Below are 19,317 nucleotides of genomic sequence, written 5' to 3' on the forward strand. Positions count from 1 at the left end.
GGGGAAAGGGGAGGCGTCAAAGTGCAGTCAAACGAGTACAGACTCTTTTTAAAGCCTAAATGATTGGAATGGACTGTGTCAAAGGTAAACAACCCCCGTGTATGTTCCTCAGGCTCCAGGTAGTGCCAGAAAGTGTTTACTCAACAACATCCAGCTTAGGCTCTTTCTTCCTAAAACATTCTTCAGGGATTTCACTGAAATCTGGTAGGTCCAGCAGCCGGCTGTTTCTGACTATGTGTACCAGCCCACTCGGGAGGCTGACTCAGTGTCCGAGATTAAAGAGCCCAGAAGGCTCACGCCGGTGATCCCGTGCGAAACGTTTCCCACCCCCTCCGGCTGCGAAGTCTCAGCAGTTTGGCGAAGTGGAAACACTCGGCCTGCGCCCGGGGAGGAAGGCCCGTCACCTGTTGGGGCGTCGGGAGCGCGCGGCGCGGCGCGGGGCGGCGCTCGCAGCACAGCCCCCCTCGCTCCGGGACCGTCCGGCGGCGGGAGCTCGGGCGCGGGACGCGGCGCGGAGACTCGGGGAGGCCCGGCGCTGGGATGCACTTTTCTCCAGCCAGAGAGACTTCGCACGGGAGTGGAGAATAGTTTGGGGTGGGGTTTCGCACCGTCTCCTCCTCCCCGCCCCCGACCCCCTTCCAGGCGCTTTCTGCGAGCTTCCAGAAGTGCGCTGGGAAGTTTAAAGAGCGGAGGGGCGCCGGCGCTGTAGGCAGGGACAATGGAAGAAAATGAAAGCCAGAAATGTGAGCCGTGCCTTCCTCACCCGGCGGACAGCAGACACACGCGGGGTAAGGAGCAGACTCATTCAAAGATGGAGTTACGGTTACGCGTGGCCCTCGCCGCCGGCTGCGTTGTATAACCTGAGACGCGGCGCAGGGCGAAGAAAAGGCGTATTTCTTGGGGGGGGGGGGGGGTGCGTTTTCGAAACTGAGTGCAGAGCTGTGATTTCTTGGGTTTGACTTTCTCTCGGGCAGGATTTTCCGAAGTGGCGTGGCGATGTCCCATTTGCAGCCCGGTCAGCAGTCGGTGGCTGTTGATTCTCTAGTCTGGGCAATGACAAATAGATCGCCCCAAGCAGCTTTTCACACTCAGGGCTCCAGCGCGGGAGAACGCGGTTGTTTCTATGGAGCTCGCCCTGGGATGGCAGCCTTTCCATTCATTGGCTGGGGGATTCCATGAGGCAAATGCACGGTGGATGCAAGTTTTGTAGTGTTTTCGAGTTAAATGGAGTTTGGGGATGTTTCATTTTACACATCAGAACAGCAGGGGAGCAATGTACATCTGCATGATCGATGGGACTCTGAATCTTCTGTGTGTTTTAATTCAAAAGTTGCGAGTTGTTAAAACAGTTTTGGTGGATTTTCTCTGGGCAGTTTCCCTTTAATTGTCTTTATAATAGACTTGTCTTTTCCGTAGGGAATTTCCAGAAGCTTATGTTGTTCCAAAGAAATTTCACAGAGGGGTTGGGTAGAGAAAGGACTTATCTGCTCTGCGGTGGCTGACGTCTCTGGTGCCAGAGCCTATCCTGTAGCATCGCCCAGGCAGCCTGTTTAAAGGACCCCTACCCACGGACCCCAGCTTCATCTGGGCCCAGTTAATAACTAAAAGACTTGCCTCTGGGGCTGCAGTGCCGTGCGTGGGAGTAGGGATTATGCACAGGGGAAAAGGTGTGTGCTTTTTTAAAAGACTGAAGGGAAGTAACAAATGACTCATCCACACTGAAAATGCAAAAATAAGCCAGACAAAAGAAATTGCAATTACAAGAGATAACCCCCATCCCCTCCCCCCAGCCCCCCAGTGAAATGCAGGAAACTTTAAGCTTAGTAAGCCCTGGAAAATCCCCGAGTCTTATATTCATCAGTCCAGGCGTCTGTTTGCACTTCCAAAGCAGAGCATTCTCCTTGAAGGCGCCTGGTCGGTGGGGTCCAGCAGGAGATAAGGCTCCCTCCTCTCCCTTCCCCCCCTTATTTGATAGGACAGAATCCTGTCAGGAATTCAGCTTCTGGGCCTTTGCTGAAACAAATGACTCGGAATCTAGACGGGCAATTAGAATGGCACCAATTTAAGAAATAACTTTCAAACAAGCACAGCAATTCAAAGATGCTTAAGAGACTGGAGATGGTCACGGTGAGAGGGCATGATCACTTGATTCGTTTATTCATTTGTTCAGTGAATATTGAACACTTGTTATGTAGTAGTCACTGTTTTAGTTAATGGGGATCTAGCAGCAAACAGACTAATAGTACTTGCCTTCACTGAATTTATATTCTGAGGGCTAAGTTTGGGCAGATGGGGGCGGTAGAGACAGATAATGAGACATAATGAGCAAATAAGTAAAATATATATAGCATCCTAGATGACAGGGTTGCTAGATTTTGCAAATAAAAATACATCATGCCCAGTTAAATTTTAATTTCAGGTAAATAATGAATATGTATATTTTTAACTGTAAGTATATTCCATACAAGATTTGGGACATACTTATGTTAAAAATTATTTATTATTTATCTGAAATTCAGATTTAACTGGGCACCCTGTATTTTATCTAGCAACCCTCTTAGGTGGAAATAAGTCTGGGGGGCGAAATAAGGCAGGGAATATAGGGAGTACGGTGGGGGGGGTAGGGAATGGAACTACACATAGGATTATTAAGGAGAGCCTCACTGGTGTGATATTTGAACAAACATCTGAAAAAGGTGAGTGAGGGAACAGCAAGGACACGTTCAAAGAATAGCAAGAACATGAAAGACAAATGGGGGGAAAGAGGGTCAGAGGTAATCCCAGGCCAGCGCGCAGGGACTGTGACAGTGTGGTAAGGACTTGGGCTTTTACTTAAAGGGAGGTGGGGAGCTGCTGGCAGGTCTAACTTGTCTTATAAAGGGTAATACCGAGTGCTGTACTGAGAGTCACCCAAGTGGGGGTGGGGGTAGGGCAGAGAGGCCCCTTGGGAGGCTTCTGGAGTAAAACAGCAAGAAACTGCACTAGCTTGGACCAGCAGGTAGTAGAGCATCAGCTGGTGACAAGAAAACAGAGTCTCGATGTATGTTGAAGGTAAAGCCAGAAGAATTTGCTCAGGGATTGGACGTGGGACATCAGAGAAACAGGAGTCAAAGACAACTTCAAAAATGTTTGTCCGCACAGTCGGACAAATGGAGTTGCCAATTACTTAAACCAGAAGGCATTTGAGGGGCATAGATGAGAAGGTGTTTATAGTTTGAAAGCCGGTGACGTGAAGAAAACCTTTTGGATCTGTTAGGATTGAGAAGTTTATCAGGGTGAGATGTTGATGACGATTTTGTACTCCTGGCTGGAATTGAGAGAGGACTGGGGACTGAGATATGCTAGGATGGGGTCTGTGTGCAGAAGGAAAGGTCTAGGAGATGCGTGCTGGAGCACGGCAGCAGTTATAGGTCAGGGAGATGGGAAGGGGTGGCTGGAGAGGTAGCGAAAGGGGCGTATGAATCCAGGTTAGATATTTAAGATCCCGTTGAGTTCTGGGTAACGATGATGCTGTAAAGGAGTGTGGCTTCATTTCCAGTTCTTTGGTCAGCACAAGGACCACACAAGGGAGGCCAAGCCACTGATGCCCACATCACCCATTACACCTTATCTCCATACCTGTCACTGCACTGTCTATTGCATTTGTTTATGTACTGTATATGTTCAACCAGTTACAATGTAGTATTCCAGGGCACAGAACATGCCTTCATCTTTCCATTCCCAGGACCTAATAGCATCTGACATGCAGAAGGCACTGGATAAATACTTGTGGAACAAAGGCTAATTATACCACCCTAGAGCTTTGAGTTTATCAATCTACTATAGATCAGGACCCCTTGGGTGATCATGTAACTTATTGTCTATACTGAGACACTTTTGAGAGTGAAAGGGAGCCCTATAAATAATTTCTCTGAGACAACAGTTGTGGCCCAGATCTGTTTTGGCAAACCCGGGGCATATGGGTGCCTCAAGAATAGCTCTAAGCAATGAGATTTCCATGGCTGAATAGGCAGGCTACTAGTTAAATGATAGGATGGAAATGTCACCAAGTGCATTGTGCAGAGCAGGCCCTCAATAATTATTGGTTGAATTTGAATCTAACTATATCATGTTCCCTTTGCAGGCTGTGGGCTTCTCAGAGTAGTCCTTGGGGGTTCTTTGGGAGGCATGTATCTGCCCACAGCAGCCTTGAGGTGTCTACTTTTGCTCTGGCCGGTAAGATCTTGAAACCCCAATGCTGGTGAAGTGCTGCCAGCCACCTGCTTGCCTCCCCCATCTCCTGATTGACAGTGTTGTAAGATATTTAGTATTCACTATAGTGTAACAAATTTATATATTGTACACCTTCAACTCAGACAATATTATATCAGTTACATCTCAATGAAGCTGACAAAAAAAATAGTATTGGCAGACCCATAGGGTGCAAGCCTGGGGAGTCCCATACATTCAGGTCTCCTCACCTCTAAAATGTCCCCATCAGTCTCTCTTCCTCCTCCTGTTTTATTCCTTATAGCACTTAGGTTGTGACATTTTTATTTCATATTATTTGTTATCTGCCTTCCCAATTATAATGTCGACTCCACTATAAAGGAAGGGAATTAAGTCTATCTTGATCACCCCTTCACTCTATTTTCTAATTCCTTTCAGTGTACAGAGCAGGCGCTCAGTAAATATTTTTGTGAATGAATGAATTCACTAATCAACTAACCAACAGTTGAGATAAAATGTTTTTCTGGGTGAGGAAAGGACTGTACCTGTTTCGCCTAAAATCTATGCCAAAAGCCCTCTTCCTCACTTACTTAATTTTAAAGGTTTTTTTTAGAGGAATATAATGGCCTGGTTTCAGTTGTACCTTCTTTGCCAATTTGTATATGGTGATCTTTATGACACTAACAAGGGAGCTAGAAAACTGGTGAGTCCTGTGGGCCCCCAACAGAATACATGATATATATTAGTTAGATAGGCTGATTGCTGTAACAACAGTCTTTGCAGTTTAATATAATCAAGGTTAATTTCTCAAACACAGTAGAATGTGAATGTTCCCAGCCGGGTGGATTTCTTGGACGGCCCACCTCCAGGCTGACTCTGGGACCCAGGCACCTTCTATCTAGTCACGATGACATTCCCCCAGGCCTAGGAGGCTCTCCCTGGAGCTTTTGTAGTCAACTGGCCAAAGAGGAAAGAGAAAGAACATGGAAGATAATTCAGGAGGTCCAGGGGCCAGGACTAAAGGTAGCCCACGGCACTTCTGCCCACATTGAATCAATTGGAATTGGTACAAGGCCCCGACTAGGTGAGGGAGACTGGAACATGCAGTTTTCCTATGTGTGCGCTGGGAGGATGTTATGATTTGAACACACAGACAGATAAAACACTGCCACGACAAGCCCGGATAGGTTGTACAGCCAGACAAAACAGCAGCTCCCCACGATGTTTCCTATGACAAGAGAGCCTCTAGAAACAATTTAAAAGGCTACATCTTAGAGACAGCTAACCAGGAGCCCCTATAAAGAAGTGAGGGACTCCTTTCCTAAGAGTCTGTGGCCTACCTAATCTTGACCCAGGAAAAAAAATCTCAGGGAAGCCGTCAATCCTGTTGCTGGCTCTCAGAAAGACAGCAGGCGTGTAATGCCTGAGTAATGTACAAGGCCCCAATTCCTTGTTGCAGGTCAGCTGAAACAACTGGAGTTGTTGCCAGGAAGCCAGCCTGGGCAGCTCCTAAGGTCGCCTGCCTGCTGGACAGCTTGCTGTGTGGATGACCCATCTTCCCTAATCCTCTGTTTGGTATCCACCCCATTCCTCACTTTCTACTCGTACCTTCTGGAATGTGTACATCCCAGCCAGAAAGCCCCGTGAAACTCAGAAGAGCGTCCCTCTAACACTCCTGACTTCACTCACGGTCCCCACTCCGCTCCAGGGAATGTAGGAGGGACTGTTGTCTGCCCAGAGCTCCTGCTGTGCTGTTTGCTCTGATGTGAGCTACTAGGCAGTTTCTCTGGGCTGTGCAGAGGCTGGGAGGGGCAGGAAGGGGAAACTGGAAGCCTTGTCTTCTTACTACAGCCTCCTTATTTGTTTCAGATGGATTCCCAGAATAGCAAACAACTAGACACACCCACATTTAAATGTTAGCACCAAAGCATTCTGGACAAGAAATAAAACTATTTCTGTTTGGATGGCTTGGATCATCTATTCATGTGGATAATGGGGAACTGGCAGGACTAGAGTCTTGACTCCATGGCTGTGGAATTGTGACAAAACGTCGTCTGCCTGCTCCCTCTCTTGTCTCTCTTGTTTGTTTCTATCCCTGTTCAGTTTTTCCCCCCAGTTGAAAGACCGCTTTCTCTCCAAATGACTGGGGTGGTAGAGTGACACTACTCCCTCAAGCATGGGGTTGGCAGCTTCCACCAGCTAAGCCTTGCTGAGGAAACGCTTTGTGTGGAAAGTGGTGTGGGGTTGCTGTGGGTGCTGGTGACTGTGGAGCAGGTCCTGGTGGTGGGATGGAGGCAGATGGGGCTGACCGAGAGCTGGATGGAAGCACAAGGCAGGAAAGGAGGGACCGGAGGAAGGAGTGGGCTTTGAAGGTGATTAGACATGGACTGTCTCTTAGCCATCGGTGCATGAACCGTCGATGCCATTTGCTGCTTTCCTCCAAATCACATTAAACCTTGTTTAGCAACTGGAGACATTTTAGAGGAATCTATAAGAAAGAGAAAATACGGAAAAGTAACGAAAGGTTGATGTGACCTTCCCAGTGCAAAGTGTTTGCAAAGAGTGGGGTTTAGAGAGTCAGTAAGTTGGGTCTGCTGAGAGGTGAGTGCTGGCAGAAGATTGACGCTGACTCCACACTGCCCCCTCCTCGCTCCTTTCCCGATTTATTTCAAAGGGGAAAGTGGAAAACCTTCTTCAGTCTCCAAGGGGCTGCTGTTCTGGCTCTCTCAGCCTCTTCTGAGGAGCCTTGGATGAAACAGAATAGTTCTTGTGAGTCTACATGACAAAGCAGGGTGGAAGGGGACTTTCTGCTCCTGTTGGTATTTCAGGCGCAAATATGGGTGCATGTGGATGCAATGCCCATGTAAAGAAATCACCTTCCTTGAGATTCAGTCCTGCTGTCCTGGATAATTTTAAAAAATATATTGTTTTAATGAAGTTAAAAGTAATCTTAAACTGCACTTAAAAGTTGACAGTGTTAGGTCAAACACACAACTTTAGGTAATAGAAAACTCATGTTCACACGCATACTCAAAGGATAAAGCTAAATCTTTCAGATTGCACACGCCTTTGCCAGCCTGAGATACGGCATTTTCTGGATCTAGATTCATTCCATAGTTTCTGTTACTTCTGTCTTATCAAAGAGGATACCACAAAAAAGGTAGCCATCATGTGAGTCCGTGTAATGAGCAGGTAAGCAAAGTCAATGAAATTACCGTTTATCTCCCAATGTCTTTTAAACCAATAGTTCCATCTTCTTCCCTTCTAAATTTACTGCTGAGACTAATGAAAAGTGGGAGAATGAACTAATTGGGCTGTTTTTTCCCCTCCCTTTTCTCGTCAGTGTCTGATGGAGATGCTGTAATTAGCAATGTAATGAGAAGTGAAGGGTAGCCAAGAATTATTCCCAGAACATGCATTTAGGGGTGGAAGACCGGAACGGGAAAGCCAGCCTGAGGTTAAAGTATTCTCTATGCCTGACCAAAGGCGGCCGTGCCTAGAGCTCCGTGCACAGGTGTTTCTAGGCAGCGAAGGAGGAAACGTGGTGGCATTGCCTTCAGAGGAGCTGGCGTGTACCTAAGTCCGGACACCTGTCGCTTTACCTCTCTGGCGTGGGGGTTTGGTTCCCTGTTTATCTGAGACTCACATCTAGACCTCTTAAATATTGGATCTCTTTTTCTACACATACCTTTTAAAGATAAGTAATTGGCAAAGAAGCTCGGATTGGAAATTTATTAAAAAATAATAATTTAGAGTAGATTTAAAGGCTTTAGAGCTAGAAGGCTCTTTGCATGTCTAATGCTAGTCCAGCATCCTCCTTTTGTAGATGAAGAGAGTGAGGCTGAGAGAGGTCAAATTCTCTGTTCCAGGCCTAGGATTAAAGGCAGGACTCCTGAGACCCAGCCCCGTGCTTTTTCCAGGGGATTCAGTGGACAAGGACATTTTCCTGCCACATCTGTAATATTGTTTAAGAATGGCTCCCGTGATAGAACCTGGCGAGTTCCTGAAGTGCCTCCGAATGGTCATTACTTTCTCTCCCTATTCTGGTTCTTAAAGGAGTAACTCTCTTTTCTCAGTTAACTGGAATATTCCAACCTGACACCCCATTTGCCAACTACCGAGAAGGAATGGAGAGGCCCCATGCAAGTCCTGCACTCAGAGCCTTGCCATTGGCTGCCTCCGGTCTAAGTAGAAATCCACTTGTCTCAGGCCAGGTTGAGGCCTTCGACATGTATTGTGTGTTTTAGATAAAAGTCCACTTCCAGTAAAATGTGTCCAGGCCTTTATTTTACATCCTCTCAGTTATCACCTATAATAATATTCTTATGCTTGCTTGGTTTATGCTAATAAGGGGAAATCGAACTTGCAAGTGGTTCACATGTCAGTTATTATAAGAGCTATTTTTGGTCTTGGAGATGAAACAAATGTTTCAGAAACCATCTTCAGATATAAAAATATAAAAATCCTGTTACCAGGATGATGGAATTAAAAATAAAGAAATAATCAGAATCACTGGAGTTCTTTTCTCCAATTACAGGTAAAGGTAAGGGCTAACCCAATTGCTTACAAACTCATCTGACCAAGTGTCTCGTTTTGAATAACCTCAGAGAAAGAGTCAGAAAGAGCAGAGTTTTTGCTGCAACATCTTTATTTCTAAAGTGTGATTTTTCATATTTCTCGATTGTTGACATTTTTGCTTCTTGACAAACACAAACACAAAATCTGCTAAGTTATATTCATACATTAACAGCTGCCACAAACCCTTTCATTGTTCTGTAAATGAGATTTCTAGTGTGAAATCATTAATTGTAAACTGTATTTTTTTTTTATCTTTCAGAACAAGGAAAAAGCAATCTGCATGTAACTTCGTTAGAAGATGCAGAATGTCGCAGAACCAAGGAACGCCTTTCTAATGGGAACAGTCGAGTTTCGGTTTCCAAGGCTTCCCGAAATATCCCAAGGAGACACACCCTAGGTGGGCCCCGAAGTTCCAAAGAAATACTGGGAATGCAAACATCTGAGATGGATAGGAAGAGAGAAGCTTTCCTGGAACATCTAAAGCAGAAATACCCCCATCATGCCACAGCAATCATGGGCCACCAGGAGAGGCTGAGAGACCAGGTATGAATGTGCTGCCACTTCACTCTGCAAAGCTCATTCTTTAATGAACACGAGGGGAAGCAAAGGGACCTTCGGTTTAAAAGGGGAAAAATAGTTAAGGGGACTGTGCCCATCACTGAGCTGTTCCAGATCTCAAGAAGAGAGATCCAGAGAGTGGGCAGTTCCCCCAAAAGAGGGTTCCCATGGTCAACCACAAGTACATCTGAAGTGCAGGCAATGAAGTGGTATGGGATCAACTACTGTGCACCCTGTTAGCACTGAGTGCTTGGCACAGTGAAGGAATAAATGTATAAATGCTTTTTCGGGGTAAAACAGAGCACGGAGGGAAAAACTTGTGATAAAATGCTTTTCCTTAAGAAGCTGACATTAGGGTTTTGTTTCTGTTCACTTTTTTTTCTTTGAAATCACAGATGATTTCCTTTTGCATGCTTGGCTTTCTGCTGTCTTCAGCTACCTGTTTTTTCAGGTTATCTTGACAGCCAGTCAGATATCACCCAACTGGGGCTCGGGTGTTTCTGTTTCTTTGCTGTGTGCAATTACTTTTTGGCCTACAGGAGATGGGAGACCTCCTCTGTGGACCTCACAGGCATGTTATCAGATTGACCTTTCAGGATGGGCAACATATAAAGGACCCAGAGCACTTAGTGATTTGGGTGGTCAGGGAGGAGAGCAGGCTGTTATTGATTTCCACACTCCAGGTAGAGAGGCACGAGCTGTGTTTTAAGTTGGCTGTCTTGCCAGTTAGTTACAAAAGTGATGTCTAAGTCACTCAGCTTTTGAGTATCCATGGAAGTGGAGATTATCATCAGCCTGAATAATTTAAACCTATGCTTTTCCTTCAACTTCATTTTTTCCCTTAAATTCAACCTTCTATTCTATGATATCTTTATCAGTGTGCCTAAAGCTGACATGTGCTTTGCAGACTGTGTGTTTGCTTTTTGTTCAAGTTGCCAAAAGGCAATTGACCTAGAGAGGAGAAAAGAAACAGGAGTCCTGCTTGATGTAGAGATGTGCAGATTACTTCTTTGGTAATTAAGGAAAGGAAGGCTATCTTTTCATTTCAAGCATACAGGCATACCTTGGAGCTATTGTGGGCTGGATTCCAGACCACTGTAATAAATCGAGTCATAATCTTTTTGTTGGTAGAAGGTCTTGTCTTCCATTTGTAAACAGCACATCTGTCAAGGGCAATAAAGTCAAGCATAGTAAAACGAGGTGTGCCTGTATATAGAAAATACCCCTGTTTTTTATATTTAAATTGTACTTATTTATTTTTTACTTTTTCCAGTTTTATTGAGATATAATTGACATATAACAAAAATACCCCAGTTTTCTATTGATGGTAGAGTCACTTTCCATTTAAGTAATGGAATCCGTACTTCTCCCTGTGTCATTTTTGTGTGAGGCACCGTATTTTATACAAAGCAGTTCTGATTGAGGAAACTCAAACTCAGAGTAGTTACGATGACATGATTTGCTCAGGAGAAGTTGGAATTTGAATCCAGATAAGTCTGAGCTCAGAATCCTTGTATATCCTACTATTCTGTAAGTTGAAGATCACTGATTATAGATAAGGTAGTATGGTCTGTACCTGGGATGTAAGGGTCATGGTGTGTGTGTGTGCATGCGCATGTGAGACTACGGGGGCAGGGGGCAGGGTGAAGGAGGCTAGAAAACTGATTATGTGTTGAGTAAGGAGGGAAAATATTTTTTAAACTTAAAATATATTAATTTTGCTGTGAAATACAGAAATTAGTCTGTAAAAATGGTGTGTTTTCCATGTCAAAAGATTTCAGTTATTATCATTACTGTTATTTTTTGTGATGTTATAATTACTGCTACTACTGTGATGATGGCGGTTTTAGTTAAAACAATTACATGGGAAGCCTAAATAGAACTAGAAGGTTGTAAAGGTCACATGGTGTCAGATGACAGGCTCAAGCTCTGCTCTCTTGTCAAATGCATCTCTGCCCTAAGTGTAGATGAGCCACGGCTGGTCAGCTGTACCTTTGCTGGTAATTCAGGATGAATTTTTGTGTATTCCAAGGTGACCATCCAAAAGGGGAAAGATTTTGATGCCTTGATCTATGTATACATTTTTTATTCCACTGCTTTGTTATAAATGAACCCTAATTGGCCTTGTAAACATCGGAGAGAAGCTGAAGCCTAGGAACAGCACTTTTTCTAATGCCTTTTCCATTCTTTTTCTCCTGCCACTCATTTCCTTCCTCTATTCTTTCCTCTTCTTCATGACACCCTTTGTTTCTCCCTGACCTCTGACAATGGGTTATTCCAGGTTTCCTTTGCGGGAAAATACACCAGCAGCCATCAGGAGGAATTCAAATAACACAAGTCTGATGCACTTCTCCAGATTCTACTAAATACCGTGTTCTCTTCTGGAGGCTGTTTTCTTGCGAGCCTCCCAGAGAAGTGGCCTTAGTGAGAAGAATGCCACTAGGGAAGATCAGGAATAAGACGTTGAAAGTGCTATACCTAGCACCTTACACAAAATATTTTTAAAAATTTTTATTGAATTCATCAGGGTGACATTGGTTAACAAAATTATATAGGTTTCAAGTGTACAATTCTATAATGCCTCATCTGTATATCGTATTGTGTGTTCACCACCCAAAGTCAAGTCTCTTTCCATCACCATTTATGCTCCCTTCACTCCCTTCTATCTCCCTCTGTTATTGGTGGGGTGACCTCTAAGTCCCCACTTATTGCCAGTGGAAGTGGAATTCTTGGGATGTCACAAAGAGAGGAATTTTTTGAGACTCGCGTAGGTGGATGAGTGATATTTATTTCCGTGGAATTAAACCCCTGGGTTTTCAAAGTCCCATAACCTTCCATCCTGCCATGGGAAAAATCCAATCTTGTCTTTAGCAGTGCTGGGATTAAAGCCACTGCCCAGAGTTTTGGCTCCATGTTAAACACAGTCCAGTCCAGCATCTGGCTAGCTTAGCTTGTGTTTCCCACTGCAGTCCATTACGTGTGGACTGGGCAAGTACAGGTCATGGAGCAAGAGAGTACAATGGACCAGGAGCCCAAGAGAGAGAGAATTCTTTGTCTCAGGGTTATAACAAGGAACTTAATCAATTAATCCTTCAGGATTTCACATGCTTGAAGTGGCTGCACCCTTCTAGCCAATCATCTTTTCCCCAAGTTAGACTGACAGGCAAGCACCTTCCCTATGTCACCTGACTTCACTGCTCATGGGCCCATCTTCTCCTTTGTTAGACCCCTTCTTCCAGTGATCTGCAGGGAATGGGCAGATGGTTCCTTAGGGAATGTGAAGTTGCAGCTTCCTGTGAAGCTGCCCAGATGACCATGCTTATAATGCTTGGTCTCCCCTTTGCTCTTTTCCTATTATTAATATTGATAATTAGCTAATTATGACAATAACACCCCACCCTCCTTTCTCATATTGTGGTCTGTGTCTCAGTTTTTTGCTTAATTCCTTTCACCTTTTTCACCCAGTATGAAATATTTTGATAGTAAGGGTATCTAGGTTCTAATTCCTTGGTATTATACATAAGGAGAATTAAAGCACACCTTATATTTCAGAATTTGAATTTAAACACTGGAAGATTCATGTTTGAAAACTTATATTTGAGTCTTTGAAATTAAATCAAGAATTTTCTGAGGTCTAAAGTATTGAAAAGCAAACGGGTTTCCTTCCACTATCTTAAAACAATGCAGATGACCATTATTGCAGCATAGTGCTTGTCTGCATAATAGTAGCTGTCATTATCACTGATTCCCCCAACATTCTTGTGCAGGACAATCGGACTGTGATGCTGTATCACCTGGCAGCTAAGGCTTTGGCTCTGGAGTCAGGCAGGACTGAGATGGAGTCCAGCCACCATTCATGTGCTAATTGTGTGATTTGGAGCTAATGACTTAATCTTCTCTGTCTCAGTTCCCTCATTTGCCAAAAGACAATAATAACTATATCGTTGAGTACTGAGGAAGAAAATATTGGATCCTCTTATTGTTACAATGACAGCTCTTAGCGTTACAATATTCTGGCTTATGGTGTCCAAAAGAAGAGTCTCAGAGGCTCTATTTTCAAATTAGTATTTAAATTCATTTTATTTTTTTATTAACATGTATTTAAATTACCTGAAGAAGTTATTTTTCCTACCAACAGAACAAAATTGTATTATATTTCTGAAACTGACTTGTATTTTTCCTTCATGAAAAGCTTAAAATTTGGATTTCTTTTACTTATCCTATATATATTTATTTGGCATTTACAATAATAAAGGCATTGTGAGGGATACAATGAGGCCTCTGCCTTCAAATCAATAAAATAAATGAGATATTCATGTATCCAGACTAATCTTTCAAGATCCAGCCCAAATGTCCCACCTTGTGAACTTTTCATAACATCTTGCAGTACCTGTACTGTGGCATATAATCATGCTTTCATTGTATGTTTTTTTATGTTTCTTTCTTCCATCTAGAATATGCTTTTAGAGCACAAAAACCTTGTCTTAATCATCTTTGTAAATGCAGCTTTTAAGGGAGTATACAACCTAAACTAGGCATGATCAGTTTTTGTTGAATGAATGACTGAATGAGCCAATACAATTAGATACACTCTTAATACAATTAGAGTGTGACAGATACCATTTGAGTGGTACAGATAGAGAAGGGTAGGGAGTCTAAGAATTGAGATTGGTTGCAGTTTGGGTGATCAGAGGAGACTGAGGTTAAGAAGCTAAGAAAGGCTAACTAATTTCCTCAAGTCAAGAAGCCAGGATTTGAACCAAGGTTAAAATTTCTAGTCTGCGGTCTTTCCTTTTGTTATTGACCTTGGTGTTTGCTCCCTCCACCTTACATTTTTCTAATGTTTTGGCAACAGATTACATATATCACAGTGGGTCAAGTAATAGAGACATGTCAATGTCATTTCTTTAAAAAGATAAATCTTACTCAGTTGCAGAGCACCTGAGATAACCATAGAAAATAGATTCCTGCACATATTTTACATTGAAAGTTACTTTTCTGAAATAGCTGTGAGTTCAGAAAGGTCTGTGGGTCAGCAGTCTCTCACAGTCATGGGCACTGTCTAACTGTACAATTTGGAAATGCTATTTATTTATCTATTTATCTATTTATTTAATTTTAATCTTCATCCAAGGATATGTTTTTACTGATTTTAGAGAGAGAAACATCGATGTGAGAGAGATTCATAGATCGTTTGCCTCCCATACTGGCCCTGACCAGCAATGGAACCCATAACCTAGTATGTGCCCTGACTGAGAATCAAACCTACAGCCTTCTTGGTGTACGGGGTGATGCTCCAACCAACTTAGCCACCCGACTAGGGAGAAAATGCTCTTCTTTTATTTCTTTACTAACAAAGAAACAGGTGTCCAGCTGGCCTCTCTCCTGCACGAACAAGATTCTCACTCCTAGACTCAGAAATCCTTCTGAAAATAATTTTTCAATCTTTATTCTCAGTTACACACAGAATTTCTATTTAACCAACTAGGTATATAGTACCTGCTTTGCAGTTATAATTAGTTTATGTGTATTCTTATATCTAATGTGGTCGAGTCTTCGAAGGAAAGATAATGTGTTTTAACTTAAAAGTCTGATCTCTCATTCAACACAAAAAGTAAGAAAGATACAAAGGAGAATTTTCCTTTAACATGAATATCACTAAAATAAGGAGATAAGACCATGAGCGACAAGATTATCTGAAATGGTGTCACTAGTGCCAGGAAGCCTCTGTTCCAGCTCCTTCCCTCAGGCCGGGTCCTGCTGCTGTCGGAGTGCCCGGGAGGCCACCCATTGTGTTTGCATGGAAATAGCACCAGAGCTCTTTTCTCTGTGCCTGGTTAGTTTGGCACCACTCACCATTGTCTACTGTAGTCTGTGGCATCTACTCAGAAGTGTAACTATGCTACCGAATGTGAAAATGAAAATCAGGAAACTATGTCAGTCTGCTTTTTCATAAACATCCCAAGTTCTAATTTATTCTACTCTGTTTAAACAACCTCTAAAGAACTTTATTCGTTGGTGAAGAGCTGTTCTATGGAGTTTGGAGCTGGAGGCTTTGGTCATAATCAACATTATTCATTCATTTGACTGACCTCTCCCTTTCAGAAGGTACATACTTGATTTTGTCAGAATCATGGAAAATGACAGTTAAAAACAGAACAAGAGAAGTCTTAGCTGTATTTGAGTCAGAAGGCCAGGTCTCAAGAAACAAACAGTACTTCAAGTTGGTAGAATACAGGCATTTTTACTTCTGTTCATCAAAACTCACTGAAAACAATTAAGGGTATTAATAATGGAAATAGAAAGGAAAAAAACTCCATCTTTAATAAAAGAAGGAAATGATCAGGACCCTTTGGGAGGCTAGGGAGTGTCTTGGTGGAGACCCCATATACACGGAATGTAGAAAGAAAAGTAGAGTTACAGGAGGAAAGTAAGCTACTAACAATATTATGATCGTGACCTCTTCTTCCCTAGAGGGAGCTTTATCGATGCAAAGCAAGGTTAATGGAAGAGAGGAGGAAGCATTACCAGATCACAGCACATCCAATCCTAGAATGCCTGTGATTTAAGAGTTTCACTGTGAGCCTCATAAACATTGAATACTACAAAATGAGGAGTGAGGGTGACATGGGTTTAGAACAAAGCAAGTAACATTTTTGTGGAAAGTTTAGTTGATGTCACAAACCAGAGAGGAGGGTGCCGGCTGCCTCAGCTGACTCCTCTCTTTTGCATGCTGGTTTTTAGTTGCTATTCATTCAAATGTGAGGTAGAATAAGAAAGGAGCCAATAGGAGACATATACCTTAACACTGATACATTAATCAGGATAGTCTTGATTATGCTGCATAACAAATAAACCCTGTGGATTGTGGTGCTTTTCTGTGTGTGTGTGTGTGTGTGTGTGTGTGTGTGTGTGTGTGTGTGTGTGTGTGTGTGTGTGTTTATGATACGAACACATTTTAGAGAAGCTGTCCCTGCAATGACTTAGTGATTCAGGCTACTTTCATTTTGTAATGATGCCAACTTAACACATGGATTACAAGTCACATGACAGAAAAAGAGAGAGAGCTAATGGGTTGTACACAAGCTCTCAAATATATTAGCCCAGAAGTGGCATGTGTCACTCTCCTTCATTGTGGTTCTTGCTTCTAGCGTCTGCTGGGATGTTTGGTTTATCCAGATTTTAGCTGTGGAATCTAGTTTAAGAAGGAGATGCCCCGTTTACTTATATCAACTCTCCCAAATATAAGTATTGGTTTCATCAGCTTTGTTGTATATTGCACTCTGTGCCTATCTGTACAAGAATATAATCACATTTATGTATAACATTTATATAATATAAAATTTAACATATATTTATATCTTTATGTAATGGCATCTTTATGACTCTTTTTGATGAGTTTAACTATATCACAGCAGAACTCCTACCACACTGGATTACTCCTCAAGCTGTAGATCTCAGTATCAGTTTATACCTTGGGGAATAAACATAGTCCCTCCTACATGTACGGAAAACTCCAGATTAATCAGGTGTTTGTCCATCACATTGCCTTTAACCTTAGTCAACTTATATATATTTGAAATTCACAAATATTCATCTATATTCATGGATATATGTATCTGTGAAGCCTAGAAGGTGAGACTAATAGAACAAAGATCCACTAGGAGCACAGACCATTCAGTTAGTGGAGGACTTTGGCCATGTGAAGGTCTGGGTAAAAGGCTATTGTGGTAGAAAGGGTAGGTTTTAAAAATGTATACGTGTTTTGTAAGTAACTGCATACATAAATTAAAAGTTTACAAATTATATTAAAGGAAATAGACTCAGTTAAGAATTTTCTCTTTAGAGCTACTAATTTATTCTAATCCAAAGGGGAAAATGATGGAAGAATAGCCATGTTTAGTATCAGAAACCATTTAGCTGCGTGAAGTAATGATCGAATACAGTTTTACAGACCAGTCTTTTGCCCAATCCTGAAGGGAAAAGGGAACTTCTTGGCAATTAAGAAATCTAATACAACGTATGCAAAACAAACAACAATAGGAAGAGGGAAAAAATACCCTGCTCAGAATACCATGTACACAGATAATGCTAGATAAATATTTAGCATTCCTTTAGCACTGTTTTCTCAGCTACTATTTATAGTGGTGAAAAAGAGGAGAAAAATACAAGAACATATTATTGGCATCAGCTAAAATTGTGGCACTATTGCTTTTTAGACATATTATTCTATTTTCCCAACAGCGCTGTGGGGTAGGCACTGTTATTGACTCTCCTTAACAAAATGGGAAACTGAGCACAGAGCATGTAGGTCTTGTCCTGTTATCTGGCTGTGGGGCCTCTGCTCTCAACCTACAGATTATACCATCTCTCTAATGCATGACAGAATCGAAAGACATTCTGAAATGCTAAGGAAACAGAAGGAACAGAATGGGGGACCAGTTGCCCATTGTCAGTCAGTATAGGATTTTGTGGTGATCCTAGAATGGCTGAAGTGCCAGCCTCTTAATTATACTGGCCTTCAATAATTCGGGGAAGAAAAGGAATTCGGCACTAAAGAAGCAGTGGCATAAATAGTGGTGAGTCCCTGAGACAGTGAAAGTTGAGAAAATATTACTCTTGCCAGAGCAACACCTCCATACAGAAGGACCATAGTGTCATAATAAAGTTACAAATTGTATTTAGAAACTTTACATTAGTGTAAATGTGAGTGTTTAATGAAATACTAAAGACCCCTGAATAAAGAACATGATAGGAATGAAAGAATCAGTAAAAAAAAATGTCTTGTCTTTGGAAATTCCAAATAATCTTGGCTATGTCTAAGGGCAATCAGAATGTCATCAGAAACAATAACCATCTAAACTTGGATATGATGAGAAACAATAGTAAAAAAAAATAAGCAGGAGGAGCAGTCTAATGCTTAACAGATGATGCTATTCAAGGGACCAGATGAAGGAGTTAGCTTGGAAATGTTTCCCAGAGGACCGATATTTTGAAATGCAACTTAAAGGGTGTTAGAAGTACATTTTAGAAGATTTGGAATATTACATAATAGGACATGTTGTGCTAGGGACTCAGCAATCAACAGGACTAAATTCAAGGGGTTGCAATTTTACTTGCAAAATTGACTTCAAGTTGACATTAATCATACAAGACAGAGAAAAAGAGAAGAATCCTAAATGGGGATCATTCATAACACATGGCTCTTGATCCATGTTTAATTGGGTGCCACCAACCACTGCGACAGCTTTCATTTTAATTAGCGTTGTGGAAGAGCAAGACAACACATTTTGAGAATGGTGCTATATTAAGAAGAGTTTTGCAAAAAAATCAAAATAAGATTCTCTTGGAAAACCTCCTAAGGAGTGCCTGGGTGTAGGTGGGAAAGTAAAGGGGAGTCAGGAACTGAAGTATAGCTACGCAGAGGCAGGAGACACCTGGAAAATAGTAATCAGCAAAACCTAGAGGAAATTGTCACCAAATGAGATGGAAATTTCCGTATTGAGGAATCCAAAAAAGACCAGTGTGATTTGATTCGGTCCAGCACATTGATGCAGAACTCATATTGCAAATGTCTAAATTGCCCTTCCTCTCCTCACTCATCAAGCTCACTTCTTTGCTATTCATCCTTTCTCCTGCAGGTGTTTTCTTGGACTGATTTAATCAAATGGTTATTTATCAGGGGTCTACACTATGAGCTCGGCATTGGGCAGGGTACAAAATACCCTGCCAAGGATACCTGTCTTGAGTGGAGAGAGTAGTAACTTTGGGGTTCGATATAAATGAGTCTATATATGCTAGGACACGCAGCTGTGTGATTATAGGCAAGTCAGTCCATTTCTCTGAGGCTTTTTCTTAACCGTAGAAATGAGACAGACAGTACTGTCTTTCTGAGGACTGGATGCAGTATGTCTCCGCTGTGATAGATGCTGAATGCGTGCTAAAACTCTTCTCGTCAAGGGGAAGACATTC

General features: G+C 42.4%; 1 protein-coding gene across 4 annotated transcripts in view; it reads left to right on the top strand.

Moving 5' to 3' along the window:
• Positions 1-509: 509 nt before the first annotated feature.
• Positions 510-19,317, top strand: part of KIAA1217 (KIAA1217 ortholog) — a 288,923-nt gene continuing 270,115 nt past the window's right edge. For all 4 annotated transcript variants that reach the window (XM_087825511.1, XM_087825514.1, XM_016224710.2 and 1 more), the window contains exons 1-2: positions 510-788; positions 9,047-9,330. In XM_087825511.1, the coding sequence (XP_087681637.1) occupies positions 719-788; positions 9,047-9,330 (354 nt within the window). In that variant the 5' untranslated portion in view covers positions 510-718. The remainder of the gene's footprint in view (positions 789-9,046; positions 9,331-19,317) is intronic.

The sequence above is a fragment of the Miniopterus natalensis genome, chromosome 1 (genome assembly GCF_054644295.1).
Source record: "Miniopterus natalensis isolate mMinNat1 chromosome 1, mMinNat1.hap1, whole genome shotgun sequence".
In the NCBI taxonomy this organism is placed as follows: domain Eukaryota; kingdom Metazoa; phylum Chordata; class Mammalia; order Chiroptera; family Miniopteridae; genus Miniopterus; species Miniopterus natalensis.